Source organism: Lepidochelys kempii, chromosome 9 (assembly GCF_965140265.1).
Source record: "Lepidochelys kempii isolate rLepKem1 chromosome 9, rLepKem1.hap2, whole genome shotgun sequence".
NCBI lineage: Eukaryota > Metazoa > Chordata > Testudines > Cheloniidae > Lepidochelys > Lepidochelys kempii.
The window spans coordinates 65088952-65100953 of record NC_133264.1 but is presented as its reverse complement, the minus strand read 5'-3'; the positions used below and the strand labels follow the sequence as shown (position 1 = coordinate 65100953).

The 12002-nt window shown below is 51.1% G+C and overlaps 1 protein-coding gene across 5 annotated transcripts in view; it reads right to left on the bottom strand.

The window, feature by feature from the left end:
- The window catches only part of SYTL4 (synaptotagmin like 4), a 23035-nt gene extending 11033 nt beyond the window's left edge, over positions 1–12002 (bottom strand). The window contains exons 1-10 of one of the 5 annotated variants that reach the window (XM_073360826.1): positions 11234–12002; positions 6436–6584; positions 5935–6150; positions 5059–5168; positions 4657–4771; positions 2666–2779; positions 1715–1844; positions 1509–1599; positions 1108–1211; positions 292–378 (exon numbers count right to left, since the gene is read on the bottom strand). In XM_073360826.1, coding sequence (XP_073216927.1) covers positions 292–378; positions 1108–1211; positions 1509–1599; positions 1715–1844; positions 2666–2779; positions 4657–4771; positions 5059–5168; positions 5935–6150; positions 6436–6545 — 1077 coding nt within the window. In that variant the 5' untranslated portion in view covers positions 6546–6584; positions 11234–12002. Of the gene's footprint in view, positions 1–291; positions 379–1107; positions 1212–1508; positions 1600–1714; positions 1845–2665; positions 2780–4656; positions 4772–5058; positions 5169–5793; positions 5913–5934; positions 6151–6435 lie in introns of those variants that run through there. The other 4 variants (XM_073360824.1, XM_073360827.1, XM_073360825.1 and 1 more) reach the window with 4 other exon arrangements.

Genomic DNA, 12002 nt, shown 5'->3' with positions numbered 1-12002 from the left:
TCGGCTGTTCTTAGTGGTGGCAGATGACAGAACAAGGAGCAATAGTCTCAAGTTGCAGTGCGGGAGGTCTAGGTTGGATATTAGGAAACACTATTTCACTAGGAGGGTAGTGAAGCACTGAGATGGGTTACCTAGGGAGGTGGTGAAATCTCCATCCTTAAAGGTTTTTAAGGCCCGGCTTGACAAAGCCCTGGCTGGGATGAATTAGTTGGTGTTGGTCCTGCTTTGAGCAGGGGGTTGGACGAGATGACCTCCTGAGGTCTCTTCCAACCCTGATATTCTATGACTCACCGAAGAGGTCCCGCTGTACATGCTGCTTCTGGCTGTCCTCCGGCGATGGATCTCCACCAGGTTGTCAATGTCTTCCTCCTCCTCATCCTGCAACGAGGGATATAGCCATCCATACAGGCCAGAAAACCAAGGCAGCTAGACGCTCTGGCAGCAACCCTGCCAGGGAAGCAGCCCCAGCCACTTCTGGTACACCTACACAGCAGTGAGTCCCGGAGCCTGGGTCAATTGACTCAGGCTCCCATTGCAGGGCTAAAGATAGCCATGTAGACATTTGGGCTCAGTCTGGTGAAACCCAGCAAGTGAGGAGGGTCTGAGCACCCAGGCTCTGGACCAACCCCCAACATCTACATGGCCATCTGTAGCCCCACAGTGCAAGCCCAAGTCAGTTAACCAAGGCTCTGAGATTTGCTGCTGCGGGGGGTGATTTTCTGTGAAGACATACCCGAAGGCTCCTTGCCCAACACCCGCTCCCTTCAGGTGTACTCGCCTTGGACTGGGGGAAGATGCCCTGAGCAGGCAGGCCAGCACAGAGGAGAGCAGTGACCTGACTAAGTTCCTCCCCCAGAGCCACGGAGAGCTCATTCAGACAAGATGAGAGGCTATCGCTGGAGACCCGCAAAATGTGCAATGGGGTCTGCGCTTCCTTGGGAGTTTAGCTAACAGCATGGTAGCCTGCAGCTGAACTGAAATGGAAGGAGGCTGGGTGGGGAGCAACTCCCCTTCAATCCCATGGGCCTCAGAGAAAGGCGGGGTGAAGGAGAAGCATCCCTATGTTAAGCAAACAAGTTGATTCAATGCAGCTCGATAGGCTCTCACCACTTCAGTGTTGAGACCTGGAACCGACTTGCTTCTGTCTCCCATGGAGCCGCTTTCACTTCCTAGCTCCTCCGGGCGCAGATCAATCACTGACTTTGTGTAGTCTGTGTCAGAGACAGGAAGGTGAGATGCCTCCAATCCCAGCCGTTACTGCAGTGCTAGCAAGCTGTTACGGGTGTATCTAGCTCTCACTCATCCACTGGTCAAGGTGTGTTACGGAAGTGGGTAAACATCGCTATTCCCCTTTTGAGGGTGGAGGAACTGAGGTGGGGTGAAGTGACTTGCCCAAGGTTGCCCAACAGGTCAGCAGCAGAGGCAGGAACAGAACCAAGGTATCCAGACTCAGCCCTGCGCTTTGTTTCCCAGAGCACAGCTGCCAGGGTCCCCAGAGGGCGACTCACCTGCAGGCCTCAGGGTCCTCCGGGGATTCTTCTTGAATATGGTTTCATTCTCATCTGCGGACACTGCACCGTGGCTCCCCACACGAGCCTCCTTTGAAGGGAAAGCAGACCGTTCAGAGAGGGGGAACTAGACTGTGTAACCCCCAACCCCAGAGCCCACACGGCAGGAGAACCCGATCACTGCAGCGGTGGTAGTGGATACATACACTTTCTGAGCTGGAGGGAGTAGTGTCTCCAGAGTGGGTGGGGATGGGGAGGGTTGATACATTGGAGCCCACGGGACCATGCCTTCGCTTCCCCTCTTGAAAAGTGACAGTTTTATCCAGGGAATTTCTCCTGCAGACAGTAGAGGAAAAAGTCAGACTTGCTCTGTATCCCTCCAGTATGAGAGCTCTTTGATTGGGGGGGCCGGGCAGGTGGTTGCTAGGCAGTCTCCCTGAGTTAGCTTATCTGACAGCCAATATCTTGACTCTCTCAACAAGCACCGAAACAGCCTTCTGAGTGAGATTAGAGTGTCACAGTCTACCAGCACCATGTGCTAAAGGAATGAGCAGGGGAAGACAGGGGGGAATCCTGCCTACCCAGTGTAAGATTTAAAGACAGTAAAAAAACCTTTTCCCCCAAATACTGCATTCTTATGCAGTTGCTACTCTGCCTGTCCTCTGCATCACAGCCAGCTCGGAGTTACCTACTGTTTAGGCTGCATCAGCACTGCTCCCAGTTCTTCTCATGGCTCCAGGCCTCCTGTGTGTATCAGGACTGTACAGGCAGCTGGGCACCAGCCTGTTCAGCACATGGATCGGAGCAGCCATGGGCTCAAAAGGGGCCAGGGCTTGGGAGACAGCTGTAGCTGTTGGAAGGAGAGGGGAGCAGCATCTGGAGCAGGTTAGGGCGCCATCTCCCCATTGGTGTCTCAGTTAAGCATTCCTGGGAAGTGGAGACGGGGTCCCAGCTCACCTTTGGAAGCATCCCTAAATCGTGCCCTTTTCCTCCTACTCCAAATCTTTAAAGGACCCTCCCACCTGCCTTTTGAACCGTTTACTTAAGGCAGGGGGAGAGGGAGAGGCAGGGAGAAGACAGCAACACAGGAAGCGGGAAGAGCCAAGTATCTGACCGCTCCTGTTGACTGTTTTGGGGCACAGGAATCAGTCCCTAACCTGGAGCTGACACCTGTGCCAGTGGCGTTGGGTCTGTACCCATCCAGACTCATGTTCTCCATGGACTCGGTATCACTCTTCCCATCTCGGGGGTCCAAGGCTTCAGGAGGCATTCTGGGAAAAGAAATAGATCTGTCCCTATGGTAGGAAGGGCAGTTCCAGACTGCAGTGCAGGAGGCCCGACCCCTCCTGACAGACCGGGAGAACCAGGGTGTCAGCCACTCTGCTGTATGGCAATATGGGCCTTTGGGGCAACGGGCAGCACTTTGATTTTTGCCGCAGAGGGCCTAGAGGAAGATACCAGCCCCTGAACGCAGCTGTTTTATTTACAAGGGCAGGAGATGGGTTTAAGATAAGCAGAGCCACATGGTGGATTTGTAGGTCAATAAAAGAAGAGTTTGATCAGATTAGACCTGCATCAGAACACCTCCACATTGATCATGGGAGAGCTGGATTGGCTGGGAAACCTATTGAAGCTCTCTGGAAAACTCCACTGGAGGGTTGGGTTACACAATGGAAAATCCTCCTTATCTAACAGCATCAGGAAGGGGCCTGGAAAGGAGCATCAACAAGCTGAGGGAGCTTTAAAATGGCCTGATCTATTTTAGCTGTACTTGGTCTCTATAAGCCAGAGTGGCATTACCAGACAGCCACCATAATTTACATTTTCATGCCATCACCCACATGAGCCATTCTGGTGCCAGATATCAGTCGTTTTGGTGCCAGAAAGCATAATGGGTTGGGTTAACACCCATCTCCCATGGTTCCTCTTTTGGGACAAGAGATTCCGGCTCAGCACCCCGTGGCCAAGGGATGGTATCATTCCCACTGCAGGAGGACATTGTTGACCGTATGAAATGATACAAGAGGCAGAATATCACACAAAGCCCATGGGACACAAGCACAGCCAGCTGATCAAGTGCCAGTGACAAGCACCAAAGCATCCCACCAACAAGGGGAGGAGATCATGCTGGGGGCCTTCTGGCTGAAGGAACGGGGCAGCAGCGACAGCACCGGTTTAGCCCTTCTGCAATTCATGGCTCTTGGCCATTCTTACATCACATCTTGAAGTGATTTTCTAATATGCCCATCAGGCATAGTATCTGACCAAGTCTGTGTGAGAAAAATTGGAAGCTACAGACAGTCCTGGTCCTCTGCCCCAGGGCAAGGAGGGCAACTCAAGTCATCAAGTTTTAAGTGAGGAAGGGATCTTCCCCAATTTATTTGCCAAGGCCTAGAGAGCCACAGTCATCTGCTGTAGCATCCGACAGCAAGACTCAGTCTGTGCCAGGGGTTCTCAACAATTTTTTTGAGGTCCTCAGAGTGCAGCCACCAATTCTTGCTGGTGGCCACTCTGACAAACCTGTTTCTCTGTCCCTGCCTTCCACAGCCCTTCAGTGAGAGCCCACCCCGGGGAAGGTGGGTCGGGAACTCACCAGCTGCCTGCAGAGTTCCAGGCTCCCCATGCCCCAGCCTGGTAGGAGCAGAGGAGCTGCCTAAGGGAGTGCCCCAGGGACCAAACGCCGCAGCCACCTCCAGCACCATGCGCACTGACCTCATGCGTCTCCAGATGTGCTGCCCAGAGCCCCCCAAGGAAGTTACGCGGTGCAGGGCGCTGATCCCTGCTGGTGGCACCAGCGCATACACCAAGGCAGCGCATCTAATTGCCCCTGGTGCCACCTATTCAGGAGCAACAGCTGGGCACTGCAGGGAGGGGTCACTGCTTTGCCCCCACCCCAATCTCCACCCATGGTTTGGAGGCTGTCATGGCTGCATTTGAGAAACACTGGTCTATGCTCTCCGCAACTATCAGCCCTCTTCCCATAAGAGGGCATATCTTCTCAAAGCCCATTGCTCTGCCCAATGCACATGGATTTCAGGTCATTGCTTCCCTGAGAGATCTGAGGAGAATGCAGGGAAGGTGGGATCTAGTTCCCTCTCGCTGCGGAGGCTCCAACAGAGGACACCTGCAGAATGGACTTAAGGCTCACCTAGGCTCCTTCTGTCGCTCCTGGAGACTCTTCTGCTTTGCCACGGGTGAGTCTTTTGGATCGTTCGGCTGTGCCTGCTGGAGAAGGGTTTGCCCCACTGTTTCCCTTTTGTTGGCTGAAAGAAAATAAAAAATAATGCTAAGGCAACCAAGATGGCAGGAGAGCAGCCCAGCAGGGGCAGCCTGCAGAGACCTCAGGCATCTTATTTCCCCATCCAAGTGCTAACTCTGGCATCTCCATGAGCAAGAAAACAAGTGCCTCCATCTGACCTGGAGGCCCCCCTAGGGGTGAATTGGGCCCTGTGTCCATGGCCTCTCCGCATGGAGGCTGCCAACTAGGCTGCGTCCCAGAGGTGGTTTTCTGCGATAGGGCCCCTCCCACCCAGAGCTTGGCTGGTCCTACCTTGAGGTTTGCGCCGAAGGGACATTCTCACTATGTCGATTCCCAGCTTGTTTGCAAAGCGATTGACTCTTTGGTCATAGAACCAGTCACCGGTTGTCTTCTTCAACTCTCTGCAGGGGAAAGAGGCAGTGAGAGGCCATTCTCACCCTGTGTAAGGTCAGTGCTCTCTGCTTCCTTTACTCTACCACCCTGCAGGAGGAAACACTGTTGGAGCAATGTAGATGAGCATGGCAATTTTAGGACGCAGATGCATAGGAAGACAAGATCCCAGCCCTAAAGAGCTGACAGGCTAGCCCTGGGCATGCAGTCTCAAGAAGGCCTGCATACACTGTCAGCAAGGAACAGACATAGGATGCCTGGTGCACAGGCAGCAGGAAGCTCTCCCGGTGTGAGCAGCAGCAGGAGAGACGCTGCGAAGCTACAAGTGGGAGAGGGACAAGGGACACATGTAAGGCAGGAGAGGAGAGAGGGGTCTGTTTTTTCACCACCGAAAGCTTGCATACTGCCAGTTTGGTGCGCAGAGAGAACGGGACGAGGGGCGTTGGAGGTGAAGACTCATAGCAGAAGTGCTTGGAACAGACTGGGAGGAAAGAAGAAAGGCTGGACTCCAAGGTAAGTGGAGAGTGGAACAGCTGCAGCAGGAGATAACCAGGACAACCACCAGCAGCAATGGAGAAGGACGGATGGGTTTTAGAGATGCCAGAGGAAGCTGTGAGGTCTTTGCAAGAGCCTTACTGTGTGTGGGAGCAGAGAAGAGAAGAGCAGAGCAGGATGGCATCCAGATTGCAAGCCTGGTGACAGGGAGGATGAGGAAGGCAGCCATGGTCTGTGCAGAGAGAGACACTCAGCCTGAACTCTCCTCAGGGAAACACTCACGCTTCCTTGGTGCAGACTTTGCAGCGCCAGGTGCTGTTGATGCTGTAGGAGCGGCAGTCCCGACACACCAGGTGGTTGCAGCCACGGCAGGTGTTGGCCTTGGGGCTCACCCGGCCCAAGCTCTGCTGGCACCGGGCACACGTCCTCTCGCTGTAGCGCTGGCTGCCGCGCTTGGCCCCTTTGCGCCGGATCTCCAGCAGCTCATTCTTCAGTCGCCTGTTCAGATGCAAAACCCATGAGCAGTGAAAACCCACACCAAGCCCTGAGTTGATGCTGCCTCTTAGAGCAAGTCAGGACAGGGCAGTGATGCCTGGGCAGCCACCACCATTTACCTCCCCATCAGGGAGGAACAGAGCACAATTCCAGCAAGGCAGCTAACTACAAGACCCATGTCCATCCCCACCCTGCCATTTACAGGCAAAACCCTACCGGCCATCAAGGAAGCAGATTGCAGTGGAAAACTTTGAAGGAAAAAAATCTCTCCCCCACCAAGGCTCTCACCTGACCCTTCTCTCCTCAGCCTTGCGGAGCTCTTCATCTCGCTGCAGGACTTGCAGGATCATATCCCTCTCCGCCTCTGACAGGAAAGACAGGTCCATAGCCTCCGACATGGTTTATCCCAGGAATTGCCTGCTTTTTCCTGAAAGCAGCTGGATTCCTCAGAGCCGGAGGCAAGTTAGCAAGTTAGTACAGTCAAGTGCAACGCTCTTGGGTTTTTCTAAGCCCCTGTGCATTTGCATGAAGCAATAACTCATTGATCCTCCAGGTGGCCATCAATTGCCCCTGTATCTACTCTGTGCCTCACTGTACTTTGTTGGTCCCACCTCACAGAAAGGCTGTGGGGAGTCCCTGCATTAGTCACTAAAGCATGATCAGCTTCATCCCTGCGCCCGGCTTAAGAGCATGCTGCCTCTGCTGCACTCATTACACACCCTGTTTAGAGAGAGTTCAATGTTTGGAAGCTCTTGGCTCCCTGGCCTGCACGTGGCCTTAATGAGCCTCCATGGGAACATCCAGTGGCTGAGTCATTCCATCAACACGCTCGGAGTTTCCTGCCTGCATCCAGCACTTGCAGACAGACCCAGCCTGGAAAGAGGTGGTGGTGAAGAGAACAAAAGGATGGATTGGAGTTCCGAGTTACAGCACTGTGCCTCCGCTGCTGACACAGGCCCAAGTGTCCAAGCACAGCAATGGCCTTCTGAGCTGCAGACCTCCCCAACCCCAAGGAAGCAGGGCTACTGCAAGAACCTTGGGAGCACAGGGTATAGGATCTGGCCTACGAGGCTCCCTCAGAGCCCAGAAGAGAGAGGAGAGCAAAAAGATTAGGCCCATCAGTAAGCTGCCATGAGCAGCTGCTTGTAGTATTTCTATAGAGCTTGGCCCATATCTAAGTCACTTCCTGTCCCAGCTCAGCCTATTGGGGAAAGGCACACCACAAAAAGAGTGCCAAGTGTCCCTCCCCATCTCAGGAACAGGCTCCTCAGGGCTCTGAAGCACAGAACAGCAAACATACGCTGCTATCAAGAGCAGCACTGCCCTAGCCTTGTTCACCCAGAGCCTTGCAAGTTCATTTCCTAGTCTGGACCGCGGCTTTCTCCAGGGATGCATTTTCCCCTACCGCCGGCAGGAAGTTCACACTCCCGCGATGCTGCCCCTGAATGACCATCCTATCTCCTAGATGACATCACACTCCATTGTTATGGCTACAGATGTGCTGTTACTTCCCAGAACAGTGGGAATCAGGGATTCCCTAGGAGCAGGAGGCCAGGACTCCCAGAAGGAGGTCGAGAGTCTCATTGAGTTCTAGCTCAAATGTGTTCGGGGTTTTTTTTTTTAAAAATACAAAAGAAAGCCAACCCGGGCCTTAGGATTTGCCTATGAATGAACTCAAGAGAGCACAGATCAAGACAGAGCAATATATTAACCCCTGTGCTATCTTCAAACTGAAGACACTAAGCAAAAATAAGTTGCACTATTGGAATTTACTGTACCCAGTGTGACAAACTTCTAAAACTTGTTTATATAGAGAAAAAACCTGCACCAAAGATCAACTCCGCATAAATAATCTCATCTTGTAAACCGCCTCTTTAGGATACTTAGGTTCCAGGTTTTGTTCGACCTTTAGTGAAAGAGCCACTTCTACTAAGCAACTCATCTTTGCTGGTTCCTTAGTCCCATTATCAGTCTATTTAAACAAGATTTTGTGTTTTTAAAAAAGGCACACCATTCCCATTGTGATGGGTGAAGTGTTAAAGACAAAAAGGCCAAGGGATTTGGCCCCAATGCTTTGTTTCTTCATAAAAAAAAAAAAGTATTTTCACAAGATTCTGAGATGACTAGAAATACCACCTGGAATGTTGAAAAAGCATCACCCTCTGGTTTAAAGTACTGTGCTAATCCATGTAAGAACTGGAAAATGAAACTAATCAGCAGATCATTGTTCAATCAGAATGACATGTAAAACCGTTAATATTAGATTTTTAGTAACCCAAGACGTCCTTTATTTAGATTGTTAAGAAAGGTAACATATGAATTTTAAACTGCCCATGTTCCTTTAAATGGTCTTGTTCTACAAACATGCAAGAAGGTAGAATCTGGATTCCAAAGAAATGGAAAAAAGAGTAGCAATAAGAACAAAAGCAATGGGGAATATTAGTAGGCTGATTGAAATCACTTCCAGTACTTTATTCAGATCCTGTCTGAAACAGTTCCTCAGCCCCATGTCAAGGAGTGAGATGCATTTCTTACTTCATGACTTGCTGTAAGCTGGTTACAAGTCTTGTCTGGATACCACAGTAATTGGCACTTAGAAAGACCATCCAGGAGCAAGCAAAGTAATGACAGAGTCTCTCTGCCAGCACCCAGTTAACATGCTTATCTATGCCAATTCACTTCCTACTCTGTCACCATTATCAAGCCCTACCCAGAATATCTTCCTCAGACTCTTAGCCATAGAAATAGCTTTCTATTCCTAGCTCTCCCCATTCCTGGAGCTCCATGCTCCTGACACATTCCACGGAATCTTTATCAGCTGCAGGGATTTTAGCTAAGAAGCAGGATGCAGATTTGAGACCTCTCTAGAATCACATCTGTATTGGCCACTTCCACATTTTCTGTAGCATAATGTTTTGTGGAAGAAGGGCTCACTAGGACTGGGTGAACATCTGGAAGAGACAATATCCTCAACTATTCCACCGTCAGTAGGCTTTGGTGATGCCCTCATTTATTCTCTCCCCTTTTAACTCCACTGTAGCACTTTTCCTCACAAATGGGATCTGTTTAGATGGGTATCTGGAGTTCTAGGCCTGAAGAAGAAAATCAGCAGTGAGCAGCTTCTAAGGTAGTTGGAGCACCAATCGGGCTGAGAGAAGAATGGAAGTTGCTAAGATTCTGTTTGTTTAGAATTGGCTTTTCTAAATTGCCAGCCAAATGAATGCTTAGGCATCATAAGGCAGGTCTGCAGAGGGACAAGCATCTTCCCTTTTAGTTCTGCATTCAGGAGTATCCATTTTGGACTCAATACTTAGAGGGACTGGACAGGTCTTTTCTCAGACTAACTTTTAAGTTCTCAGTCATGCATCCAGACAGATTAATGTTGAGACATTTCTTCTGAGAAGTTCGACAAGCTCTCTCTTTAGTGCAGCCACTCCTGAAGGGGCTTTTGTTCCTGTAGGTGCCACCTGAAAGCAGCCACTCCAGTACACTCATTTTGCGAGCCTCTACAACCCAGGGGTTAGAGCAGGGAAGGGTCACCACTTGAAGATGGAGTGTCCACACTCAGTCTAGGGGAAGGACCCAGGACAGTGGAGGCTGTTTGCAGATGCAAGAAATATTAGCCCAGGAACTACATGCAAAGAGATCAGCTCCACTTTGCTTCTCCCTGTGCAATGTCCTCTTGCACCCAAGTGACCATGAAAAGAAAGAATGAAGCTGAACAGGTTGAGTAAGCTCTTGTTTCTGACAGAGTGAACTGGCCTCCCAAGGGAGCCTCACCTTGCCATGTTTTCTCTGATCACTACACTTCCAACTCCCCACCCCCCACCCCGGCTTTGCTCCTTTAGTGAAGTGGGGAGGGGCTGAGCACAAGGGAGCCAATCCTTCCCCAGGAACACTGCACCCTCCAGGACAGTGCCAGAGCAAGACTCAGACCCATAAGTACCCACTCACTTCCACCTCCAAAGAGCCAAGAGCCCTGCAATCCCAGGCCAGACTGGGAAGGCCACTGCTTTTTATTCTCTTGTAGAGAAACAGCCCTAGGGCTACATGCTGGCTTCCCTCCAACCCAGGAGGAAGCTAACCAAGTATGAGGCAGTGCCTGACTTCCTCAAGGTCTGGGACTGTCAGGCTTTCCTGTATGTGTAACTGCATAGGAAAGGCTGCCAACAGGCACCCTGCAAGAACCCTTCCTCACCTAGCTATCACCTACCTATATCTAAGAAGTGCATAAGCTCTGGACCAACTCTAGTTAAAACAGAGGGAGTGCATACCTCTTTAGATCACACCTTCTGCTAACCCGCTCTTAGAGTCCAGCTAGTGTAACGCAGTCTCATTTCCCAACATGTAACCCATATCCCTAAGAACATAAGAATAGACCATTGCTCTGACCCAGTATGGCCATGTAGCCCACAATCCTGTCTTCCAACAGCAGCCAATGCCAGATGCCTCAGAGGGAATGAAAAAAATAAGGCAATCAAGTGATCCATCCCATCATCCAGTCCCAGCTTCTAGCAATCAGAGGTTTAGGGCCACCCAGAGCATTGGGTTGTGCCCCTGACCGTCTTGGCTAATAGCCATTGATGGACCTTTCATTTTTGAACCCAGTTATACTTTTGGCCTTCACAACATCCCCTGGCAAGGAGTTCCACAGGTTGACTTCCACAGTACTTCCTTTTGTTTTAAACCTGCTGCCTATTAATATCATTGGGTGACACCTGGTCCATGGGTGATGTGAAGGGATAAATAACACTTCCTTATTTACTTTCCCCACCCCAGTCATAATTTTATAGATCTCTCTCACATCCCTGCTTAGTTGTCCCAGTCTTCTTACTCTCTCCTCACATGGAAGCGGTTCCATCCTCCACCTTCGCCCCCCACCCCCACTATCTCTGGATTGGACCCCCAAATTAAAGCGGCCATGCCAAAGGTCAGAAGAAAGGAGTTAGCACAGAAAGCAACTGCAGGGTGTGAACCGAAGCTACCACCGCCTGCTCTAATTTAGACCTTCTCGCCACACAGTTACACCAACCACGCTCTCTCTCACATCTGTACATGTTAACAAATCCACATTGCATTTTCTTACACAGTCTGAAATTGGCCTGTCTCCAGCGTTCCACGCACACAGGAGCACCTCTGTAAATGGGAGAGAAAGTATTTGCAAGTGGATAAAGGCTTTAATTAGGAATGTGACTCACAGAGGAAGGTTAGCAGGATCTAACAAGCGGAGAAGGTGTCAACACAACAGTCCCATAGCTATTATTCCACATGAACACCAAGCAACGTCCAAGCGTATAAGAGAAATACGGCCTCTGCCTAGGTACTTATAAGTCCCCTTCCTTCATGACAGGGACAGCATGTGCACCTCACAGAAGCAAACGACTGCATCCTCCCACCACCCAGATGAAGCAGGGAACCGAGTTATCAGAGTCATGGCCCTTTCCTGTAGCAGGAAGCCTGGGACTGCTGTGCAAGGTACTAGAAGGCTCTTGAGCAGATCTGGAAACAAACTCTCCCTCCCCACCCAACACAAGCCGCAATCCTTCCTCTCCCGTCCTCACTGACCTGAGAGCTGGAGACTGAAGGCTCAGGAGTGGGAGCAGATTCCTGCCCAGCTTAAGCAGTGAACTGCCACAGAGTCAGCTTGACCCAGACACCGAACCCCTCATGCCCGCCACATGACAAACCCCAACCATGCACTACTATGCGGCACACCCCGCAATCTACCCACCACCACACAGCAACCCCAGAGCTTGCTTACCCCACACGCTCCAGAACTGGCATCTACACTCTGCCTGGGCTGTCCCAGCTGTGCCGCTGGATAGGAAACACGTCTGTAATACGCCAGGCTCTGC